A 25,241-nucleotide genomic window follows, 5' to 3' on the forward strand; every position below is an offset into this window, starting at 1 on the left:
GCCCTCAGGACTCCCCCTAATTTCAGGTTCCACCAAATGTAGGGTGGATTCTATTGACTACTGTATGTTTGATTGACATCTAGAGCCTAGAACATATGGCACACGGTACGGTCGTCTCCTCTGGGGCACATAACATGATATGCTGCAGAGGAAGCTTCACACTAAGGTCCCTGCTGACCTTGCCCACTTGATATTGGGATGGTCAGTAGGACGGAGTGCAGTGTGCAGACCATCCTCATGGTCAATAGATCCTCTGGTCAGGAGCTGGAGATGTGGGATGAGTCTTTGGATGGCCTTGCGGCCACTAGATGACCTTGTTCTGGTGTTTTTCCATTTCGCACACCTTCCTCATTGTCTTCTGCAGGAGAACAGGACATCAGCTGAGGGACACACCTTAAAATTCCTGCGGTGTTATTGTTCATTTAACCCTAAAAATTCCTATAAGCTGCAAACAAAAATATCAACAGCGTTTGTCTGTGTTCAATTCCTGATGCTCTAGATGTGAATTCACACAGCACAGATTATTTCAGGAGATGAGTGGACTGATCTGGTGAAGAGTCCCAAAGGTGGAGTTACACAATGGAGGGAGGCCGGTCTCCAGCAGCACAGAGTATTTTAAGAAAGGAGTGCACTAATCTTGTGGGGAGTCACAGAGTAAGAGTAACATGGGGGAAGGAGACTGGTCTCCAGCAGCACAGAGGATTTTAGGAGATTAGCGAGTGGATCTTGTGGGGAGCTGCAGATGGAGAGTTATATAGTGGAAATAGCCGGAGCTCCAGCAGCACAAAGTATTTCAGGAGAGGAGGGTGCCACACTTATGGGTCACACACTACATGGGGGCAGAAGCAGGATCACTAGCAGCACAGAATATTTCAGGATAATGATATTCTGATCTCGTAGGAGGTCACAGAATGAGAGTAACACAGGGGAAGGGTCCCAGCAGCACAGAGGATTTTAGAGGATGAGTGAGCAGACTGTGCTTCTGGGACCCGCTAATTCCACCATTCACAGAGTATTTCAGGAGGAGTGTGCTGATCCTGTGGGAGGTCAGGCCGAGAGCTATAAGAGGGACCATCATGACGCCTGATGTAAATAAATCATTAAATCGCTCCTTTCCTGACACTTTGTTGCAATGTATCAGTGCAGGTAATATGTATCAGTCGGGGTCCGGGCTGTTTAGTCCTCAGCAGACTGTGCAGACTGGACTGTAATAAAGTGTCAGGTCAGGATGGGTTTCACTCCCTGGATGTCCACAATGGATGTTCCCATTCACTGTCAGTAAGCAGAGATGCTGAACATGTCGACACCGGTTGAAATCCCCCCGGAATATCCTGATCTGGCTCATTCTAATCTGAACCCTAAAGAAGAATGAGCCAAGGGGTGAGGTGGGCACCATTAAGAGGCGTGGCCTACAGATGGGGGTTCCCTGTAATACACTTAGCACATACATGACATCATTGAATGGAGGTTTTCCCATAATTAAATCCTTTATTTACAATTCCCCTATAAACGGTGCGGCGGGTCATCTCCTCCGATCACCGCCACTTGTTATAACACAATATATGAGGTTTCTCTCAAGAATAGTTCCTATTTTTTGACAGTTTAATTGGAGTCATTAACATAAATTCTTGCCGTGGGGCCACCGCGCCGAGAACAGGAAGGGCCACATCTCAAGCTTCATTCTGTGGAGGGAAGAAAGAAGAAGGGGTAAGAAAAGGAGGCGTAGATTTATGATATTACGCATTCTGAGCCAGTTGTGTTAGTCAGAGGCAGTACCTATCCTAGACCACTAGAGAGCGCCACAGGGGATCTGATGTGAGGCTACAAGATTCGGACCCTCTCACTACTTATGGGTGAACACTAGAGGGCAGTACAGGGGAGCACATGTGAGGCTAGAAGATTCAGAGTCTCTTATAGTGCTTATTTAACCCCTAACACTCCATGACGTTCAGTTACATCCTGGGCATCTGGGTTTGTATGGAGTGGGAGCGGGAGTCGATCCGGCTCCATAAAAGGTGAGTGCATGCTTTCTGACATCAGCCCATTAACAGCGGTGAACAGCGCTCACACTAAACGTGGCTGTTAACCCTTTAAATGCACTACTCAATTTCGACAGCAACATTTAAATGCCCTAATCTGAGTTCGGGGGTCCCAAACTGCTCCCCCTCAATGAGGCTTCCAGGCCGTAATGCCTGTGGTGTGGCTTGATAGACTGCCTGTCAGACGGCAGTATAATGTAGATGTACTACAGGAATGATCAAACCACTGCAAGTCCAAGTCCCCCTGGGGGGATTAAGAAAATGAAGATGGCATGAGAAAATAATTGTATTTTTTGAAAAAAATATTTAAATATTTTTTTCTAAATGGTTCAGCAAAAAAAAAAAAAAAAAAACCCCTATATGAACCGTATATCATGGCCAATGAAGTCTGCAGACGTTCTGCTCCTCCACACTGTGTGCCGTGCGACATTGTGCTAGAGACACGGAGCTTACCACAGTAATACCACAGGGGAGGTGATGCCACATTGTCCGGGATGTCTCTGTACCCGGTGGTGTTGGGGGTGGACTTCACTATAACCAATGGTCCTAGTCCTTCACAGCAAAACAACCCACAGCATAACAGAACCTCCTCCAAACTTCACTGTTAGGACTATGGAGTCATGTAGAAACCGCTCTGCAGACAACCGCCACACCCAAGTGCCGCCATCTGACCGGAAGATATTGTACTGTGTTTGTACAGACCCTGTCGTCAGCACTACACCCGGTGACATCCCCCCACCAGACCCCGTTGTCAGCTCTACACCCGGTGACATCCCCCCACCAGACCCCGTTGTCAGCTCTACACCTGGTGACATCCCCCCACCAGACCCCGTTGTCAGCTCTACACCTGGTGACATCCCCCCACCAGACCCCATTGTCAGCTCTACACCTGGTGACATCCCACCACCAGACCCCGCTGTCAGCTCTACACCTGGTGACATCCCATCACCAGACTCCATTGTCAGCTCTACACCTGGTGACATCCCTCCACCAGACCCCGCTGTCAGCTCTACACCTGGTGACATCCCACCACCAGACCCCATTGTCTGCTCTACACCTGGTGACATCCCCCTGCCAGACCCCATTGTCTGCTCTACACCTGGTGACATCCCCCTGCCAGACCCCATTGTCTGCTCTACACCTGGTGACATTCCCTGCCAGACCCCATTGTCAGCTCTACACCTGGTAACATTCCCCCACCATACCCCGTTGTCAGCTCTACACCTGGTGACATCCCCCTGCCAGACCCCGTTGTTACCACTACACCTGGTGACATCCCCCCACCAGACCCCGTTGTCAGCTCTACACCTGGTGACATCCCCCTGCCAGACCCCGTTGTCAGCTCTACACCTGTTGACATCCCCCCAGCAGACCCCGTTGTCAGCTCTACACCTGGTGACATCCCTCCACCAGACCCCGTTGTCAGCGCTACACCTGTTGACATCCCACCACCAGACCCCGTTGTCTACACCTGGGGACATCTGCTGGTTTCTGTACTGGGATCTCCTGTGTGATCCTTTCCTTTATACCTAATGCTCACACAGCACAGGATTGGTGGGGGGCCAATACTTTTTTGTCAACCACTCATCTACAGAATTTAACCCTGCAGATGCTGATGCAGGCAGGTTTTAAGCCATTTTGAATTTTGCATCAAAATTTGCAGGTGGTCTGCCGATTTTGGTGTGACATGTACCACGGCTTGTAGTGCAGCCTCTTCCATCCGTGCGAAAGGTCCTGTAGACACGACGGGGGGCGCTGCAGGACTCAGGATGGGAGCTTTACAAGTTTTAATACAGGGTTGTTTGAAAAAGAAGGAGCAGATTTGTCGATTTAAAGGTATTTTCCAGGGATATACTACTGATGATTATCCTCACGGCAGGTCATCAGTAGTTGATCGGCTGGAGTCCATCGCTTGGGATGCCAGCTGATCAGCTGAGCGGGTGCATGCTGCAAATACACAGAGGTTGGAGCGGAAGTCTCCGCCGACCTCTGAAGTGGTCGGTGCTTGTAAGTGCAGGCACAGATCCCACTGAAATCAATGCAAGCTAATTCACTAAGGTGGTCCTGTGTGAATGGAAGTTGGCTGAGGATCGTTATCCCCCCGGCTCATTCACAGTGATCAGGCAGTTGGTCATCAGTGATACCGCCTGTTCACACGGGCGATCCGGCGTTCAGTTTTATGCATACAGAAAATGAACGCAAAGCGAACACATTTTCTTTCATTGTTCATTTGGGACTTGCAGAACCCTGAACTATTTATCGGCCTGTAGAACAGGGCCCCGACTCCGTATAACAGCCAGAAACACCGGGGGGCGCAATTATAAAGGGTTTTACCCCACAATCTGGCTTTAAAAAAGTTGCAGTTTAGAGCAAAAGTTTGCATGTTTTTTTCTCCCTTTTTTGTGCTGGCCTTACCACGGGGCTTGTGTGGAGGGAGGGGGCCGCCCAGACCGACAGATTTACGTATAATATACGCCAGGACAGACCTGAGAAGGTGCATGGGGCTGCTGGGGATGCGCTGAGTACCTGCACCGCTTCATGCATTAAGTGCAACCGTGCGCCATTGGAAATCCCAGTAAGCCTGGCGGTGGAGACGCCGCAGTTAGTAAGTTTCCCTAATGTTATGTTACTCTTATAGAAAACAATACCAGTATTATGGAGGGGAGCCCTTTATTGGCTATATTAAAAGCTTTCAAGGCTACTTAGATGTCTTCATAAGGCTCTATCCTGATGAAGGGCATTAAGTAGCCTGGAAAGCTTGCAATATAATTGCAACCCTTATCCTAAACACTAGAGGGCACTGCAGGGATCAGCATCTTATATAGAAAACGCTAAATCTGTTTGTTTGCCTCACTTACAAATCCCCAGTTTTGCTCCGATTCAAGTGAACTTTTGTATGAGCGTTCTTCAGCATCAGGTGACGAATACTGGCGGAATTAATAATCGAAAACCCACTGACTTCTACTGTAATTTTTGTTGCCAATAGAAACCAATCACAGCCCAGCTTTCATTTCTTATACTGCTGAGGTAAATAGGTCCTAAATAAGAAAAGTAAAGGGGCCACAACTTGATTATTCAATTCTAATCGCAAAAGTAAGTGACCCCCCCCCCCATGCAATGTCAGTGACTTGTGTAGCAACTAATAATATTAATGAAGATGATTGCGTGTTAGGTTAATGTGCCAATTACGCAGCGCTTCATAATCAAACTTTTGAGGAATGAATTATTTGGGACCCCCGCTAAATGGCGCAGTAACATCAGTTATACTGTAGAAGAAGGAAATAACTGTTAGTTGTAATAAGAACACTAGAGGGTGCTATAGGGGATCCGTTGTAAGCCTGGTAAAGATCAACAACATAGCTCATTACCTATGGTAGACACTAGAGGGCACTATAGAGGATCTCTCCAGATTTGAGTAATTAGGGCAGAACACTAGAGGGCGCTGTAATTTATCTAAAGTGAACTCTGGTCAGATCCAGAGCCTCTCATCACTTAGGATAGAAACTAGAGGGCGCTCGCTATAGGGGCTCTGTGCTCATCACTTGTAGTAGAACACTAGAGGGCGCTATAGGGAAACTGAGCTCTTCACTTGCAGTAGAACACTAAAGGGTCCTGTGAGGCACAGATGTGACCCTGGTAATATTCAGAGTACTTTAATGCTTCTGGTAGAACACTAGGGGGTGCTATGGGAAGTAGACACATCATGAGTCATTGCATTGGCATGCTCACCTTTCCTTCCTTCCGGCAGTCTCCGCACATTACTCCAATGAGACCGTTAACGAGCTGAAAGGCGCAGAGGATAAACTGCAGAATTCCGAACCCCAGCAAGATGGAGAATAGGACGATGTGCCAGAGGACGATGTTAGGGGGATCTTTGCAGAGTTCCCACAATTCCTTTTTGACCAGGTAACTCTCACTAGTGAGGAAAAAAAGAGGAATCCATGAAACATTGAGGATATCATCAGCCTAGCCCTGCCCCTTCATGAGGGGCTTTGCAGGATATGGTCCCAGTGCAGGTTTGCAAGGAATTGTGGTTGGTGTCTTTGAACACACTTTATAGTGATAGTAAGGTAGGTGGGATGGTCCCGAGTTTACCAGAAGGTTGGGTGGTCCATTGGACAATGAGAGGCAATGTGGTTGGTCACCTACGGGATTTGGAAAGACAAAGAATGATGCTTCAGCTTTAAGTCCACTTAAGAAGACCACCCGCCTTGCCTTTCCAGAGGGATCTTGCATGTGTGTCTTGGCCTGGCCAAAGAACTCTGACCAGTTCTCTCCAGTCTTCCCAGAGACTTCCCATCTTGTCTCCTGCTTATGAAGACTTCCTGTTTTGCCTTTTAGTATTTCTCTCCCATCCTTCATCATACATCATGTAGACCACCTACCAGATTCTCTGTTCCATTGATAACCACAATGGCAACATCCACCACTTTGAGTGGGAAATCACTTGCTGCTCATTTCTTCACCACGACACAACCCATTGTCTTTGAACACCGAGAACATTGATTAATCCCCAGTCTGACATTAAGTGTCCCCACATTCATATCTACCCATCCATATATTAAGATCTTATATGGTGGATCCTGCCAATCTCAGTGGAATTTGGTGATAATCTCACAAACCTGAAATCACTGATGGCAGAAGGATATGGAAGGTTTTTTTTCTACCATAAACATTAATTTTCACCAGATATTAGCAGTATCAGGTCATATGGCAGCTATAGCTTAGGCCATTTTGGAAAGTTGGAACTGAAGACCATTGGCAGAACGATTGGTCACCTATTATATTGTGTCTGTGGGCGGCTGAGCTCTAGTATTCTCATCACTCCTATCATCCATCATGGCGAGAGGGTAATCTTTCCTGGGGTTCCTTTACTGATGCCCTTCCCCTTCCTACCTTCAGACACTCTGGAGAAAAGGCCACCCAAACTGGCTGCTCCATTAATTGGCTGTACATCTGACAATGCCAATCCCACATACTACACCTTATTAAAACTTTGTACCTCTCCATTATAGAGCTACCAAATCCTGTCACATCCTTTCCCCCATACCATACCACTTACATAAATGACACCATGTACCACTTTTGACCAGTTACTCATTCCCTATATGCAAACCCATCCACCATTATAAGTGGGCAATAAGTACCCCCTAGGCTTGGCAGTGATACCACAAATTCCGGATAACTCTCTATGAGGTTGTACATAAGTGAGGATTTAAATGTAGAGACGGGTATATTGATGATGTTATTTACTTCAAGTCCTTCAGCTGGTAGCCCCATTTTGCCTCTCCAACGCTGTGATCATTCAGGCTGCAGATAGGTCCATTAGCCAATGCCGTTCCTGACACGACAATGCAGTAAAAGCTTCCAAGCCCTCCAAATATTGAAGATATGGCTGACCGTAACATCTGAGAATAGACAAGAAAGGAGTGAAAAATAAGACATTAACTAAGAAGTGGAAGGAAAGAAAAGAGTCACAAGACACAAGATGGACTGCTACGACAACACTAAAGTGAGATCTGCTGCACCCATATGATACGCTTAGTGCTGTGGGTGCTTCAAAACTGGAGCCTCACAGGTCAATCAGGAACCAAAAAAGGTATATTGACAATATCCCTTACTTCAAGCCCTTCCGGTGCTAGCCCCAATATGCCTCTTTGCTGCGGAGATCTTATCATGTAGGTGCATCAGTCCATCTCACAGTGCTGCAAGTCCTCCAAAACTTTGGTCGGAGAAGTCAATCGGAAACCAAAAAGGCGCACAAGGTGAATGGAGCACAAACCCACATATAGCAAGCTGGCTACATGGATCAAAGCATAGTGGTGTAACCCACAAAAATAACTATTGACTCTACATACAAAGGTTTGTCAATATAATGGAAGCACCTCGAGGGTCATGAGATTTATTAATAATGTGTAGGACACCTTTAACGGTTATCATAGCCTGAATTTGGTTTGGAATGGACTCATACAAGCCTTTCACGATCCTGAAACCGCATGTGGGCATAGCAATCTGCATGGACAGGGGCATTATCAGCCTGGAAAATGGCTTCTCCATCAGGAAACACTGCCTGCATCATTGGGATAACTTGGTCGGTCAAAATATCAGTATAGTCCATGACCGTCACTCTTCCATTTCAAGGTGATGATGGGTCCTGCAGAAAGTCAGGAGATGGCTGCCCAAAGCATAATGGATCCACCACTACCCTTGACTATGGGAAGCAGATGGGCAGGATGGTAGGCTTCCTTTGGCGATCTCCAGGTTTAAACAATAAAAAATATAAAGGAGCAGACCAGAATTTGTGCATTTGTTTGTGTAACCAGTGCAAATCGCTGCTCTTCCGTGAAAATTCAGTTTGTGGAGTTCTCTTCTCACAGTAATGGTGGAGACAAGATGCTGGAAGTGACGGTTGAGCCTAGCCGTCACTCTGGCTTGAGTTGTCTTCCTATGAGAGGTCACAACCTGCTTCACCGCCTGTCGGTCTGTTGTGGCGTTCACACTTTTGGCCACTATTGTGTTGAGCAGACGATGTTTTGCCTTTTGGGGATGAACGCCATCATGATACGTGTGGATGCACCAAGCAAACTGGTGATTTTTCTGAGTGATGCTCCAACTAGACGGCAGCAACAATCTGTCCTCTCAGAGTCTATAAGGTTGGACATCTCACGAGATCCGCAACACATAATGCCTTGTGCAGATGAACTACTGCTGTCTTCTTGATGATTTGCATAGACCGTATACATTAATAACACACGGGGTGTCGGGTTCATTTGTGTATTTTCCTCAATGCGAGCATTATTGATCCTAGGTGCTTCCATTACTTTGATAAACCCCTCTATGTAATACATTCTAGAGTATCAACAAACCTTTTCATCTGATGCAATGCATTTCATATATAGAGACGGCTGCATTTAGTAGAATACATCCCTTTTATAAGGGGTAGTGTCCCCATCCAACTTTCTCGCTTTGTTTCCACAACCCTTAGGCCCTATTCACACAGATTTTCTTTTAATGCTGATTCTAATATGAAATCTGCGGCAGAAAACGCATCTTTTTACTATTCTACTGACTTCAATGGAAAATTGTTCTCGTAAAATAATTCTGGACATGGGATCCATATCAGAGAAGCCCCATTGAATGAGGCTAATCCACATGAGGATCTGCAGCACCATCTAAGGAAAATCCATGTCAGAAGTCTGTGGTGACCAAGTGGATTTTTAATGTATATATTTCATTGTATGAATGAAGTCTAATATTGGGCAGTCTGTCACTCAAGTGCCACAATAAAATTCATTACTGTGATGTGGTGAACCATACGCCCTCCCCAAAAGTAAAAATACCCACAACCTAATTTCCTTATGTTGCAAATGAGAAGTTTATGGAGACTTGGCTTATGCTCCAGTGTCTAACTAGACCATCACCCAAGTTCCCTCCAGAGCTCTGAGTACTCGATTCCTCCAGAGGGGTCAGGTTGTAAGGAATGAGCAACCCATAATGGCACCACACCCTAAGAAATCTTGTGATTAATACTTATGAAAAGGGAATACACAGTTAGAAAATAAGTGCCATGCATCCCCCTAATTTGATGACTATTGATTTTTAGATGCCATCGGGCCACCACTCAAAGGGTGTTTCAAACGCTAGGCTTTCAAACTACCCAATCTAATGGCACTGATTAGGTAGCCCTTTGCCCTCCATAGGTAGCTCTTAAAATAGTCTATGTACGCCAAAGTCTAATGCACTTTGTGCATAGCATCCGTCTCAACATGTGGATGGACCTCAAGGTCCTGTTGGCACTGAGCCCCACTTTTATATAATTTAGACGTTTAGTTCACTGGCTGATTCCCTGGTAGACCAGTATAACCACAATTTTATAATGTTGCTCCATTGAAGAAGCCATTTTTTATATAGTCCATATAGTCAACAAGACTTACCCGGCACCTATTGCCACAGCATCCTTCACCGCAACAGCCCTTACCTCCAGCACGTATAGCGTTACATGATGGACACAGCATCTACAGAAAGGGAAGATAACAACCATGAACACCTACAAAGCCAAATAATAGTCATCTGCCATGTCTGTATTCCATATTCTCAGATGTGAGTTTTGGGGTCGGACTTCTGGGTCTCCTCAGCTTCTGTCCTGGGCACACCCATGATGAGGAATGACAAAGCCATGATCCCATTGTACCACTTCATCACCCTTGAATTAGGGGAACCAACATATGACCCACTTTTATTTGTTACGTCACCACCCTCAAAGTCAAATCTGTTGCGTCCATAATGTCATTGTCAACATGCTTCTCAGGAAATACTCACAAAAAGACCACTACCCAGGAGACCAGCCATGAGCCAAACTTGGAGTGCAATATGATCGACCCATTTGGTTTCACCATTAGGAAACATCAGTAAGAGGTTGGCAATCATGCAAATAAAAGCCATGGGTAGGAGCGAGAGCCCCACAAAGCGGGAACATTTTCCCGTACACATCCTGGCACCTCCAGGACAACAGTCCTGATGTTGCTTTACTGAGCACCCTGTGAGTCCGTTCTACTGAGTTCTGACTGTTGGTTTAGTGATAAGAAGATGGTCAAAGTTCATTGGAGACTATTGGTGACAGCCCAGGATGGGGACAGGGAAGTGGGTGAGGTAGGAAGAGGAGAAGGGAGGGAGGCAAACATGAGCAGAGGATTAGAGATGCAGATAAGCAGTGGTTAAGCCCATGGTGTGGGTTTATGGATGACATTACCTTTGAGTCCATGGCCGGGTGACATTGACGCACACGGAAGTCATAAAAGTTGTATACATCTACACATTCTACATGACACATTTAATACCAGAAGTCAAACCACAACTGCTTAGAAACTGACAGCCTAGAAACAACAGGAACGTTGAGGAGTTAAGGGTCTACTTGTGAGGTGATATATGCCCGTTTGTACTATTATGTTGGTTATGTGTTTTATCAACGGATACCTTTATATACTGGCTGTTCGGTAGTGTGGGGTTAGGACCCTTATACATCATCCGATAAATTATACACATTCCTGCATTATCACTCAGTATAAAATGCAGCCCCGACTGAACAACGACAAAGAATTTGTTCGCTTGCATAAAACGGAACAATGAATCGGCCCCTAGAAATAGGGAGTCATTTACTTACGAAGGACTGCCTGCTTATTGTGAATGGCAGCGGGCAGGAATGATCCCCGGTCACTTCACCTCCATTCACTGAGCGGTGATCACTCTTCATCGCTGGCATGACCTGTCAGGCGTCAGCATCCAACAGGTTGTCCTGTGTAAAAGGGCCCTTAGTTGGGAGACCCTGATGACAAAGGATTGGAATCGCAGAAGGAAGCTGGGCTGACGTCAAGGGATTCTGGCACAGCTGAAGGCATGTTGCTGTCTGGAGTGGACATACTAACTGAGGACCCTAGTGTGGGGACGGGTTTGCAGGCCTAGTGGCAAAAGGCTGACGGAGGCCAAACTTCTAACAACTTTGGCAACCTGGGACTACTATTACTACTGAGACGGCCATTGAGGATCACTGTTATTACTGGGACCAACATGGGGGCTCACTATTACTACTGGGGACACTGTGGGGGCTCACTATTGGAGCTTGTTCACATGGGTGTGAGCCCATTTCGATCATGCAAATACGCTATGTTTATCTTTGCTTATCTTACTTTATCCTTGCGTTTTTTGACTGTTCTGGTGTGTTTTTATGTATGCAAATATGCAGTGTATTTGGTGCATTGAAATGGTGCGGAAATATACAGGTTTCTGCATTTTCACAGTGTATTTGCGCCCACCCATTCACTTCTATGGCCTATTGTGGTGTGTAATACCCAACAATATATGCTCTTGTGAACAAAGCCATTGAAATCAGTATGTGATATTCACTGCGTATTATGCACACAAAACGCTGTGCAGATACACTCCAGTGAATGAGACGCTACCATGCAATTACAAATCGGCCCTTTGAAGACAACCATAAGGCTGATGTGGACCTTGGTGAAAAGGAGTTTGACACCCCTGGCCTGAGCATTTTGGACATCCACCCCCATCCATAGCATCATCTTCATGAGATGAAGTAGTAGAGAAAATAAAGCCACCAGTGTTTACAAGTGTCAGCCTGTTAGTCGGGACATGCGGCATCTCATGTGATAACAGCCCTTTATCACATCCCAGTTAACGACCGTTATCACGTTAGAGTTTGGACTAATGAATCTATTAGAATATAAATGAGCTGAATTATCTGATCAGGAACAAGCCAATGAGAACTCTGCCCTCTGAGACATTGTACATGATGGAGCAACTAACCATGCAGTGTAGTGGAGCCGAAGATCCCTCGGCCTGCTGGGACACTAGCGCCTGTTTATGGGGGGCTTCATGTGTTGTAGTGGACCTCCATAAGTGTTTGTTATTAAAAGTGAACTCCAGAACAGAGTCTCCGACTCTACTGCAGGACTAGATCACCAACAGTACTATTGTATCTTGACGCCACCAGAAGTTAAGGGTCTGACAGTCCTTAGGAGGAGGGAACGCCCCTGTCAGGACCCTAGCTGCCGATTTGGTGCATGGCACACTATGGAAAAGTGGGGAAGCCGATGGTCGATACTCGCTAACAGCAGGGACCACAGAGCACAGTGGGAGCATGATGGAGCACGGACGGCTGCACATTACACTGACAGCACCCTGTCCAACTGGCACAGCCGAGCGCACAGTCTCTCCCACCGTTATCCAATGGGTACTGCCGTTATCCAATGGGTACTGGCCGTTATCCAATGGGTACTGGCGATTACATAAAAGTAAAAAAAAAAAGTTTTAAAAAGTTAAAGTTTCAGCAGCCTTATGGATCAGATCCATGGTGGCAGCTGGAAATATTCACCTCTGTCCTCTGTGATGTCCCGCGGCGATCTGGAACTGCCGTTGGCTTCTGCGCATGCGCTGATGTGATATGCATGCGCAGAAGGCCGGAGAGCCCAGCAAATTTAAAATCTGCCTGCACCTGGCTGTCAAATATAGCCGAGTGCAGGGTGTGGTCACCGGGGGCCGCTGGATCTGGTACTTAGTTACATGATCCGATGGATAACAGTGATCATGGAAACTTGAAAAAAGTTAAAAAAAGTTAAAGTTTCATCTCCCCTTTCGGATCGTATCCGTGAGGGAAGATGGAATTACATAGCTAAGGTACCTGGATTTGTTCCCTTATGGGATCTTTATCCATGAACCTAACCTGAGCTTCGGCACATGCGCACGTCAGCATAATGGTGGACACAAGTGCAAAAGTCAGGGATTGCCCAGGAAATTTTAAACCTTCCTGCTCTTGGCTACCAAAAGTGCCTGAGAGTCTGGAGTTGCCACCGGGGGCACGGTACGCAGTTACTGGTCAAGTGATTGCCGTTATCCAATAGATAATGGTGATCACTAGAGATGAGCGAGCACCAAAATGCTCGGGTGCTCGTTGCTCGAGTCGAACTTTCCGCGATGCTCGAGGGTTCGTTTCGAGTAACGAACCCCATTGAAGTCAATGGGCGACTCGAGCATTTTCGTATATCGCCGATGCTCACTTAGGTTTTCATTTGTGCAAATCTTCAAAACGTATGAAAGTGATGGAAACGACACAGATACGGATAGGGCAGGCCAGGGGCAACATGCAGGGCTGCATCTCAGGTTCACAGGTCCCACTATTAAGCCACAATAGCGGCAAGAGTGTGCCCCGCCCCCGAACAATTTTTATTTCGGACAAACCCTCATTAGCAAGGCATACCTTAGCTAAGCACCACACTACGTCCAACCAAGCACAATCACTGCCTGCGGGTGACACCGCTGCCTCTTCTCCTGGGTTACATGCTGCCCAACCCCACCCCCCGCACGACCCTGCGTCCGCAGTGCACACAAAAGTGTCCCTGCGCAGCCTTCAGCTGCCCTCATGCCACACGCTGGCTGCATAGCCACACCACCCTCATGTCTATTTATAAGTGCGTCTGCCATGAGGAGGAACCGGAGGCACACACTGCAGAGGGTTGGCAGGGCCAGGCAGCGACCCTCTTTGAAAGTGGGGGCAATAGCCCACATTGCTGTTGAGAATTGATGATAGATTGACGTACGATCATCATTCCAATCCCGTGGCACCTCCGTCGCAAAATTGGCAGGAGCCGCAAACGTGGGCATAAAGGGGACTCAAGTGCCAGCTCAGCACTTCTACACATCTCCACAATGCAGCAATACTCTGTGTGGGAAACACGTGAGCGGGCCCAGGGTCAGGCTCGGTCCCAGCCTCCATCATGTGTGACCCAAGGTGCCACGAGTTACATAGCAATGGGAAATCCATGCGTCGCCACACAATTCATTCTGTGTAGGTGTCGGATACCTCAATCGACAATGCAAGGGGAAAGCCATCTGCACTCTGCACCCTACCCAACTCAGTCAGTGTCTTTGTGCCAGACAGGTCAAACACCACGATGGGAAGTCTGTGTGCACCCACAGCATAGGTGGGTCCAAGGAACCCAAAGACAGTAATAAATATGAAGAAATCACATTGCCCAAACATGGCAGACTTTCACTGTGCCGAGGACATAGGCCTCTGCACGCACCCTCAGCTATCGCGGGGATAGAGCGGACACCGATGTTAGTACAGCTGTGAACGTCTCATTAATGCAGTAACGCTCCCCTTGTTTGGCCCAACCAGTGCCGCAGATAACTGTGGCAACACGAGAGAAAATACATGTTGCCCAGTGCTGATACCCTGACCCCAAGCTGGAGGAGGAGGTGGCATTACAAGACCAAGAAACCATGACCAGGACCCGCTATAGTCTGTGTGGGAAGTATGTGAGCGGGCCCTTGGTCAGGCTTGGTTCCAGCCTCTACCTTGTGTGACCCAAGGTGCCCTAAATTACATAGCAATGGGAAATCTATGTGCCCACACACTATTCATTCTGTGTAGGTGTCGAATACATCATCGACAACACAAGGGGAAAGCCATCTGCACTTTGCACCCTACCCAAGTCAGTCAGTGTATTTGTGCCATACAGGTAAAACACCGCTATGGGAAGTCTGTGTGCACCCACAGCATAGGTGAGTCCAAGGAACCCAAAGACATTAAACATGAAGAAATTACAGTGCCCAAACATGGCAGACTTTCACTGCGCCAAAGACATAGGCCTCTGCACAAACCTTCAGCAATCGCGGCCATAGAACGGACTCTGATGCTAGTGCAGCTGTGAACGTCTCATTTAATTAGTTGCGGTTGCTTTCACCGCTACAAAGACTGGATTAACCAGGAACAAGTTCCATGGGCCCAACCTGGCGCAGTTGCATTTCCCCCAGGACCTCGGCCGCTGCACACACCCTCAGCAATGGTGGGCATAAAGCGGACTCTGATGCTAGTACAGCTGTGAACGTCTCATGAATGCAGTAACCTCCTTTTGTTTGGCACAAACCAGTGCCGCGGATAACTGTGGTAACACGAGAGAAAATACATGTTGCCCAGTGCTGATCCCATGATCACAAGCAGGAGGAGGAGGTGGCATTACAAGGCCAAGAAACCATGATCAGGACCCGCTATAGTCTGTGTGGGAAGTATGTGAGTGAGCCCTGGGTCAGGCTCGGTCCCAGCAAACACCTTGTATGACCCAAGGTGCCGCAAGTTACATAGCTATTGCATTTATTCTGTGTAGGCGTTGGATAGCTCAATCAGCACCGCAAGGGGAAAGCCATCTGCACTCTGCACCCAACCCAAGTCAATCAGTGTATTTGTGCGAGATAGGTAAAACACCGCGATGGGAAGTCTTTGTGCACCCACAGTATAGGTAAACCCCTGTAACATTCCTGTAGCAGAAGGATAGGCAGACCCCAGTAACATTCCTGTAGCTAAGGTATAGGCAGACCCCTGTAACAGTTCTGTAGCAGAAGTATAGGCAGACCCCAGTAACATTTCTGTAGTAACGGTATAGGCAGATCCCAGTAACTTTTCTGTAGTAAATGTAGAGGCGGACCCCAGTAGCATTTCTGTAGTAACGGTATAGGCAGACCCCTGTAACATTTCTGTAGCAGAAGTATAGGCAGACCGCAGTAACATTTCTGTAGTAAAAGTATAGGCGGACCCCTGTAACATTTCTGTAGAAGAAGTATAGGCAGACCCCTGTAACATTTCTGTAGTAACAGTATAGGCAGACCCCTGTAACATTTCTGTAGTAAAAGCATAGGCAGCTCCCAGTAACATTTCTGTAGTAAAAGTAGAGGGGGACCCCAGTAACATTTCTGTAGTAAAAGTAGAGGTGAACCCCCAGTAACACTTCTGTAGTAACGGTATAGGCAGACCGCTGTAACATTTCTGTAGCAGAAGTATAGGCAGACCCCAGTAACATTCCTGTAGCTAAGGTATAGGCAGACCCCTCTAACAGTTCTGTAGCAGAAGTATAGGCAGACCCCAGTAACATTTCTGTAGTAACGATATAGGCAGATCCCAATAACTTTTCTGTAGTAAAAGTAGAGGCGGACCCCCAGTAACACTTCTGTAGTAACGGTATAGGCAGACCGCTGTAACATTTCTGTAGCAGAAGTATAGGCAGACCCCAGTAACATTCCTGTAGCTAAGGTATAGGCAGACCCCTCTAACAGTTCTGTAGAAGAAGTATAGGCAGACCCCTGTAACATTTCTGTAGTAACAGTATAGGCAGACTCCTGTAACATTTCTGTAGTAAAAGCATAGGCAGCTCCCAGTAACATTTCTGTAGTAAAAGTAGAGGGGGACCCCAGTAACATTTCTGTAGTAAAAGTAGAGGCGAACCCCCAGAAACACTTCTGTAGTAACGGTATAGGCAGACCGCTGTAACATTTCTGTAGCAGAAGTAAAGGCAGACCCCTGTAACAGTTCTGTAGCAAAAGTATAGGCAGACCCCAGTAACATTTCTGTAGTAAAAGTAGAGGCGGACCCCAGTAGCATTTCTGTAGTAACGGTATAGGCAGACCCCTGTAACATTTCTGTAGCAGAAGTATAGGCAGACCCCTGTAACATTTCTGTAGTAAAAGTATAGGCAGCTCCCAGTAACATGTCTGTATTAAAAGTAGAGGCGGACCCAGTAACATTTCTGTAGTAACGGTATAGGCAGTCCGCTGTAACATTTCTGTAGCAGAAGTATAGGCAGACCCCAGTAACATTCCTGTAGCTAAGGTATAGGCAGATCCCAATAACGTTTCTGTAGTAAAAGTAGAGGCGGACCCCAGTAGCATTTCTGTAGTAACGGTATAGGCAGACCCCTGTAACATTTCTGTAGCAGAAGTATAGGCGACCGCAGTAACATTTCTGTAGCAAAAGTATAGGCGGACCCCTGTAACGTTTCTGTAGCAGAAGTATAGGCAGACCCCTGTAACATTTCTGTAGTAACTGTATAGGCAGACCCCTGTAACATTTCTGTAGTAAAGGTATAGGCAGCTCCCAGTAACATTTCTGTAGTAAAAGTACAGGCGAACCCCAGTAACATTTCTATAGTAAAAGTAGAGGCGGGTCCCCAGTAACATTTCTGTATTAAAAGTAGAGGCGGACCCCAGTAACATTTCTGTAGTAACGGTATAGGCAGATCCCAGTAACTTTTCTGTAGTAAAAGTAGAGGCGGACCCCAGTAGCATTTCTGTAGTAATGGTATAGGCAGACCCCTGTAACATTTCTGTAGCAGAAGTATAGGCAGACCGCAGTAACATTTCTGTAGTAACGGTATAGGCAGACCCCTGTAACATTTCTGTAGTAAAAGCATAGGCAGCTCCCAGTAACATTTCTGTAGTAAAAGTAGAGGGGGACCCCAGTAACATTTCTGTAGTAAAAGTAGAGGTGAACCCCCAGTAACACTTCTGTAGTAACGGTATAGGCAGACCGCTGTAACATTTCTGTAGCAGAAGTATAGGCAGACCCCAGTAACATTCCTGTAGCTAAGGTATAGGCAGACCCCTCTAACAGTTCTGTAGCAGAAGTATAGGCAGACCCCAGTAACATTTCTGTAGTAACGATATAGGCAGATCCCAATAACTTTTCTGTAGTAAAAGTAGAGGCGGACCCCCAGTAACACTTCTGTAGTAACGGTATAGGCAGACCGCTGTAACATTTCTGTAGCAGAAGTATAGGCAGACCCCAGTAACATTCCTGTAGCTAAGGTATAGGCAGACCCCTCTAACAGTTCTGTAGAAGAAGTATAGGCAGACCCCTGTAACATTTCTGTAGTAACAGTATAGGCAGACTCCTGTAACATTTCTGTAGTAAAAGAATAGGCAGCTCCCAGTAACATTTCTGTAGTAAAAGTAGAGGGGGACCCCAGTAACATTTCTGTAGTAAAAGTAGAGGCGAACCCCCAGTAACACTTCTGTAGTAACGGTATAGGCAGACCGCTGTAACATTTCTGTAGCAGAAGTAAAGGCAGACCCCTGTAACAGTTCTGTAGCAGAAGTATAGGCAGACCCCAGTAACATTTCTGTAGTAAAAGTAGAGGCGGACCCCAGTAGCATTTCTGTAGTAACGGTATAGGCAGACCCCTGTAACATTTCTGTAGAAGAAGTATAGGCAGACCCCTGTAACATTTCTGTAGTAAAAGTATAGGCAGCTCCCAGTAACATGTCTGTAGTAAAAGTAGAGGGGGACCCCAGTAACATTTCTGTATTAAAAGTAGAGGCGGACCCCAGTAACATTTCTGTAGTAACGGTATAGGCAGTCCGCTGTAACATTTCTGTAGCAGAAGTATAGGCAGACCCCAGTAACATTTCTGTAGCTAAGGTATAGGCAGATCCCAATAACGTTTCTGTAGTAAAAGTAGAGGCGGACCCCAGTAGCATTTCTGTAGTAACGGTATAGGCAGACCCCTGTAACATTTCTGTAGCAGAAGTATAGGCGACCGCAGTAACATTTCTGTAGCAAAAGTATAGGCGGACCCCTGTAACGTTTCTGTAGCAGAAGTATAGGCAGACCCCTGTAACATTTCTGTAGTAACTGTATAGGCAGACCCCTGTAACATTTCTGTAGTAAAGGTATAGGCAGCTCCCAGTAACATTTCTGTAGTAAAAGTACAGGCGAACCCCAGTAACATTTCTATAGTAAAAGTAGAGGCGGGCCCCCAGTAACATTTCTGTATTAAAAGTAGAGGCGGACCCCAGTAACATTTCTGTAGTAACGGTATAGGCAGATCCCAGTAACTTTTCTGTAGTAAAAGTAGAGGCGGACCCCAGTAGCATTTCTGTAGTAAGGTATAAGCAGACCCCTGTAACATTTCTGTAGCAGAAGTATAGGCAGACCGCAGTAACATTTCTGTAGTAACGGTATAGGCAGACCCCTGTAACATTTCTGTAGCAGAAGTATAGGCAGACCCCAGTAACATTTCTGTAGTAAAAGTAAAGGCAGACCCCTGTAACAGTTCTGTAGCAGAAGTATAGGCAGACCCCAGTAACATTTCTGTAGTAAAAGTAGAGGCGGACCCCAGTAACATTTCTGTAGTAAAAGTAGAGGCGGACACCAGTAACATTTCTGTAGTAAAAGTAGAGGCGGACCCCAGTAACATTTTTGTAGTAAAAGTATTGGCAGACCCCAGTGACATTTTTGTAGTAAAAGTATTGGCAGACCACAGTAACATTTCTGTAGTAAAAGTATAGACAGACCCCTGTAACATTTCTGTAGCACAAGTATAGGCAGACCCCAGTAATGTTTCTGTAGTAACAGTATAGGCAGACCCCTGTAACATTTCTGTAGCAGAGGTATAGGCAGACCCCTGTAACATTTCTGTAGCAAGAGTATAGGCGAACCCCTCAAACATTGGTGTACCATGAGTATAGGCAGACCCCAGTAACATTTCTGTAGCAAGAGTGTAGGCGAACCCCTGAAACATTTGTGTACCAAGAGTGTAGGCGAAGTCCGGAAAAATTAGTTAGATAAGAGTATAGGCGAGAGCCAGAAAAATTAGTGTACCAAGAGTACAAGTGTACCCCTGAAAATTACTCAACCGAGAGGGCGGGTGGAACCCATAAATATTTTTTTAAAGATACAGCTCACTGTTGCTTAATTTGTAACACAGCCTGGAGGCAGCCCTGTTCAAAAAATTGGTTTATGTTAAAGTATCAATACTTTTGAAACTTTGAAAAATTGGAAAAAAATTGTTAGATGAGCCTTTGGGGCTGCAGAAAAATTGGCAGTTCAGCGTGATGACATGATGTTTCAGGAGGACGAGTAGGAGGACTAATATCAGAGACAGATTGACAAAGCTAAATGCCCCTTTTTTCCGGTGATAGAGAAGAATGCTTTGATCTGTGGTTGCAGCAAAAAGAATCTTTAAGTTTTGCTGCTCTCCGCCTGTGGAGAAGAAAAGTCTGGGGAAATCCAGGCTTTGTTCATCTTTATGAGTGTAAGCATGTCGGCACTGGCAGTTGACAGGCGGGTATGCTTATCCGTGATGATTCCCACAGCTGCACTAAACACCCTCTACGACAAGACGCTAGCGGCAGTGCAAGCCAGCACCTCCAGGGCGTACAGAGCAAGTTCGTGCCACGTGTCCAGCTTTGACACCCAATAGTTGTATGGAGCAGAGGCATCACGGAGGACGGTTTTACGATCGGCTACGTACTCCACCATCTTTTTACAGTGCTCCCAGTCAAGGCTGAGTCGGAGGGGAGTGGTGATGCATTCTTGCTGGGGAGTTATAAAGCTGGCAAAGGCCTTGGAGAGTGTTCCCCTGCCTGCGCTGAACATGCTGCCTGATCTCCGCGCCTCCCCTGCTACTTGGCCCTCGGAACTTCTCCTTCTGCCACTAGCGCTATCCGATGGGAAGTTTAGCGTCACTTTTTCCACCGGGGCCCTGTCATATTGCATCACTCTTGTACCCCTTTCCTCTTCAGGAATGAGAGTGGAAAGGTTCTCCTTATACCGTGGTCGAGAAGGGTGTACACCTAGTAATCCGTGTTGGTCAGAATGCGTCTAACGCGAGGGTCACGAGAAAGGCAGCCTATCATGAAGTCAGCCATGTGTGCCAGGGTACCAGTACGCATGACATGGCTGTCCTCACTAGGAAGATGACTTTCAGGATCCTCCTCCTCCTCCTCTACAGCCCATACACGCTGAACAGATGAGAGGCAAGCAGCATGGGTACCCTCTGCAGTGTTCCCAGCTGTCTCTTCCTCCTCCTCCTCCTGCTCTTCCCCCTTCAAAACACACTGAGATATAGACATGAGGGTGGTCTGGCTATCAAGCGACATACTATCATCCCCCATCTCCTGTTCCAACTGCAAAGCGTCAGCCTTTATGCTTTGCAGCGAACTTGTCAGCAGGCATAGCAGCAGGATAGTAACGCTAATGATTGCAGCATCGCCGCTCACCCTCTGGGTTAACTCCTCAAAGTTTCCGGGACCTGGCAGATATCTGCCATCCAGGCCCACTCCTCTGTAAAGTATTCAGGAGGCGGACTACGCCACCCATGTTGGACTTGGTATTCCACTATTGCTCTACGCTGCTCATACAGCCTGGCCAACATGTGCAGCATAGAATTTCACTGTGTGGGCACGTCGGACAGCAGTTGGCGCTCTGGCAGATTAAACCGATGTCGCTGGGTCCTCAGGGTAGCAGCGTCCGTGGTGGACTTGTGGAAATGTGCACAGACGCAGTGCACCTTGCCGAGCGGGTTAGACAAGTGTGGTCGTTTTTCAGAAACTGCTGACCCACCAAATTGAAGACGTGGGCCAGGCATGGCACGTGTGTGAGGCTGCCGAGCTGCAGAGCCGCCACCAGGTTACGGCTGTTGTCACACATGACCATGCCCGGTTGGAGGCTCAGCGGCGAAAGCCAGAGGTTGGTCTGCTCTGTCAGACCCTGCAGCAGTTCGGGGGCTGTGTGCCTCTTTTCACCTAAGCTGATTAGTTTCAGCACGGCCTGCTGACGCTTGCCCACCGCTGTGCTGCCGCACGATACCGACTGCTGGCGATGTGCTGCTCACACTTCTTAATTGCGAGGTAGAGGTTGCGTAGGAGGAGGGGGAGGATTTAGAGGAGGTGGCATAAACCACCGCAGATACCACCACCGAGGTAGGACCTGCTATTCTGGGTGTGGGTAGGACGTGAGTGGTCCCAGGCTCTGACTCGGTCCAAGCCTCCACCAAATTCACCCAACATGCCGTCAGGGAGATATAGTGGCCCTGCCCGCCAGTACTTGTCCACGTGTCCGTGGTTAAGTGGACCTTCCCAGTAACCGCTTCGGTGAGGGCACGTATAATGTTGCGGGAGACGTGCAGGTGTAGGGCTCGGACGGCACACCGGGAAAAGTAGTGGCGACTGGGGACCGAGTAGCGCGGGACCACCGCTGCCATCATGTTTTTAAAAGCCTCCGTTTCCACAAGCCTATACGGCAGCATCTCCAGGCTGATCAATTTGGCAATGTGCACGTTTAAAGCTTGTGCGAGAGAGTGCGCGGTGGAGCATTTGCGCTTTCGCTCCAACGCTTGTGTTAGCGACAGTTGAACGCTGCGCTGAGAGACATTGCTGGATGGGGTGGTGGACAGTGGAGGTGAGGGTGTGGGTGCAGGCTGGGAGGCACTCGTGCCTGTGTCCTGAGAGGGGGATTGGATCAGTGTGGCAGGTTGGGGTACAGGGGAAGAGGCAGTGGTGTGACCTGGAGGCGGTAAACGGCCTTCGTCCCACCTTGTGGGGTGCTTGGCCATCATATGCCTTCGCATGCTGGTGGTGGTGAGGCTGGTAGTGGTGGCTCCCTGGCTGATCTTGGTGCGACACAGGTCGCATACCACTGTTCATCGGTCGTCCGCACTCTTACTGAAAAACATCCACACCTTTGAACACCTAGCCCTCTGCACGGAGGCTTGCTGCGAGGGGGTGCTTTGGGAAACAGTTGGGGGATTCTTCGCTCTGGCCCTGCCTCTACCCCTGGCCACTCCACCGCCTTTTCTAAGCTGTCCTGCTGCTGCACTTGCCTCCCCCTCTGAAGCCCTGTACTCAGTAGGCTTATCGAACCAGGTGGGATCAGTCACCTCATCGTCCAGCTGCTCTTCCTGCGAATCCTCTGTGCACTCTTCCCTCGGACTTACTGCCCTTACTACTACCTCACTGACAGACAACTGTGTCTCATCATCATCATCCTCCTCACCCACTGAAAGCCCTTGAGACAGTTGCCGGAAGTCCCCAGCCTTATCACCCGGACTCCAGGAACTTTCCAAAAGTTGGGCATCGGTCACGACAAACTCCTCAGGTGAGAGAGGAACCAGTTTTTCCCACTCATGGCAGGGACCCGAGAACAGTTCCTGGGAGTCTGCCTGCTCATCAGAATATGTCATTTTCATGGAGTGAGGAGGCTGGGAGGAAGGAGGAGCAGCAGCCAGTGTATTCAGAGTTGCAGTCCCTAGTCCGGGAGTAGTGGACGGCGTAGAAGACTGGGTGGTCGATGCATTGCTGGACACATTTTCTGCCATCCACGCCAGGACCTGCTCACACTGCTCTGTTTGTAATAAAGGTCTACCGCGCGGACCCGTAAATTGTGATATGAAGCTGAGGAGCCCAGAAACTTGCTTCTCTCCTAATCCTGCAGCAGCCGTCTGTGATTCAACACACCCAGGAACTCTGCCTGTGCCCACACCCTCACTTGGACGCCCGCGTCCTCGACCCTTAACCCTACTCCTCATCATGGCGGATTACGAATAGAGCAGGGGCCAAATAAATTACCCCACTGTACAACACTGACAACTGGGGCTAATTCACCGCACACAGAGACTTGTAGATAGCGGAGGCTCTATGCAGTAACTAGAAAAAAGTAACCCGCTGTCTTGCGCTGATACCCAGGGGTAATTTACTGCTCGCAGAGACTTGTAGATAATAGAGGCTGTGTGGAGTAGGAGAAGACTCTAAAGCCAGTGGATAGTGCTGATAACTGCGGCGATCTCAACCCCACCAAGGAAAGGGTATTGTGAGACGCTCTGCACAGCGGCAGAGCTGAAATACTTTGCAGTGGCCCAGGAAATATTACAGTACTGTTTAGTGGTGAGACCTCTGTCTAATGCACTGCAGACACAGAACGGTATAACTGAGGTAGTTCGCAGCTGCAGGCTAGGAATTATTTGCGTGCACTTTCACGCTGAGAGCGGTATTGGTCGGCACTGCAGCCTGAATAAAAATTTTACTGAAAGGCTGCAAACAGGCCTAGCTGCGTAATACAAAAATGGTAGCACTACAACTCCCAGCAGGCACCAAGTAAAATGCACATGGTGAGATGTAGCCCTAAGAAGGACCGTTGCGGCTCTTGAAGGCAGCACTTCTGCTAACACTTTCCCTATACTCTGTATAATAGACTGCAGAGAACGCTATAGTTGTTATGGCCTGCACAGCCCAAGATGAAAAAAAACAAAACGGTGCACTACTGCTCCCAGCCAGCCACAACAGTAATGCACACGCTCAGATGTAGACCTAAGAGGGACCGTTGGGGTTCTTGAGGACAGGATCCTATACTAACACTCTCCCTATAGCAGCAGCAGCACTTTCCCTATACTCTGCCAGTGTGTGTCTGAGGCGAGCCGCGGGCGGGACCGCTTTAAGTACTCGGCGGTCACCTGACCTCCCCAGCCACTCACTGCAGGGGGGGTGGGACAGGGCGGGAACGTCACAGGAGGAAGTTGTAATGCCTTCCCTGCATGTCTATTGGCTAGAAAATGGCGCTAAACATGCGGGAAAGGAAATGGAATTGACTCGAGTACCGCGTGGGGCTCGTCTCCAATAATGAGCATCTCGAACACCCTAATACTTGAGAGAGCATCAAGCTCGGACGAGTGTGCTCGCTCATCTCTAATTACTTCACCATTCATCCAATCGCCATGACACTTTGGGAAGTTGCTGAGTACACTCCTGGGAAGATTACTGGCATAGTACATCTATCCTACGATAGGTGGTGCGCGTGCGAGCATCGTCGACAGTTATGCCCCCCAGACAAAGATCGTTTGATTTCCATCTCAAGCACGAAAGCAAAAGGCATTACCAGCAACGGGATGAGTGTTCAACCACAAAATGATGCATCCGCCGAACGTTTCGCTTTATAATTGCTGGATATCGAGAATACTGAGGTAACATGAAAGCTGTGCTGTGATTGGTTGCTATGTCTTATACTGCTGAGGTAACATGAAAGCTGTGCTGTGATTGGTTGCTATATATTATACCGCTGGGGTAAAATGAATGCTGTGCTGTGAT

The 25,241-nt window shown here is 47.7% G+C and overlaps 1 protein-coding gene across 1 annotated transcript; it reads right to left on the bottom strand.

The window, feature by feature from the left end:
- Positions 1-1,511: 1,511 nt before the first annotated feature.
- TM4SF5 (transmembrane 4 L six family member 5) lies at positions 1,512-10,578 on the bottom strand. Its single transcript, XM_066590104.1, has 5 exons — positions 10,359-10,578; positions 9,974-10,054; positions 7,293-7,447; positions 5,769-5,955; positions 1,512-1,682 (listed from the first exon to the last, which is right to left on the bottom strand). Exons 1-5 carry the CDS (start codon positions 10,527-10,529, stop codon positions 1,671-1,673), a joined length of 606 nt encoding a protein of 201 aa, XP_066446201.1. The 5' UTR covers positions 10,530-10,578; the 3' UTR covers positions 1,512-1,670.
- Between the last annotated feature and the right edge of the window lie 14,663 nt (positions 10,579-25,241).

Source organism: Eleutherodactylus coqui, chromosome 2 (genome assembly GCF_035609145.1).
Source record: "Eleutherodactylus coqui strain aEleCoq1 chromosome 2, aEleCoq1.hap1, whole genome shotgun sequence".
Taxonomy (NCBI): domain Eukaryota; kingdom Metazoa; phylum Chordata; class Amphibia; order Anura; family Eleutherodactylidae; genus Eleutherodactylus; species Eleutherodactylus coqui.

What these genes read in the sequence shown, in the direction of transcription:
- TM4SF5 (XM_066590104.1), bottom strand. Translation starts at nt 10,529, where the DNA reads ATGTGTACGGGAAAATGTTCCCGCTTTGTGGGGCTCTCGCTCCTACCC. An exon ending in TCCTGGGTAGTGGTCTTTTT is followed by an intron (nt 10,055 to 10,358) that starts GTGAGTATTTCC and finishes CCCTTTCTGTAG; the next exon opens with ATGCTGTGTCCATCATGTAA. An exon ending in GCTGTGGCAATAGGTGCCGG is followed by an intron (nt 7,448 to 9,973) that starts GTAAGTCTTGTT and finishes GTCTATTCTCAG; the next exon opens with ATGTTACGGTCAGCCATATC.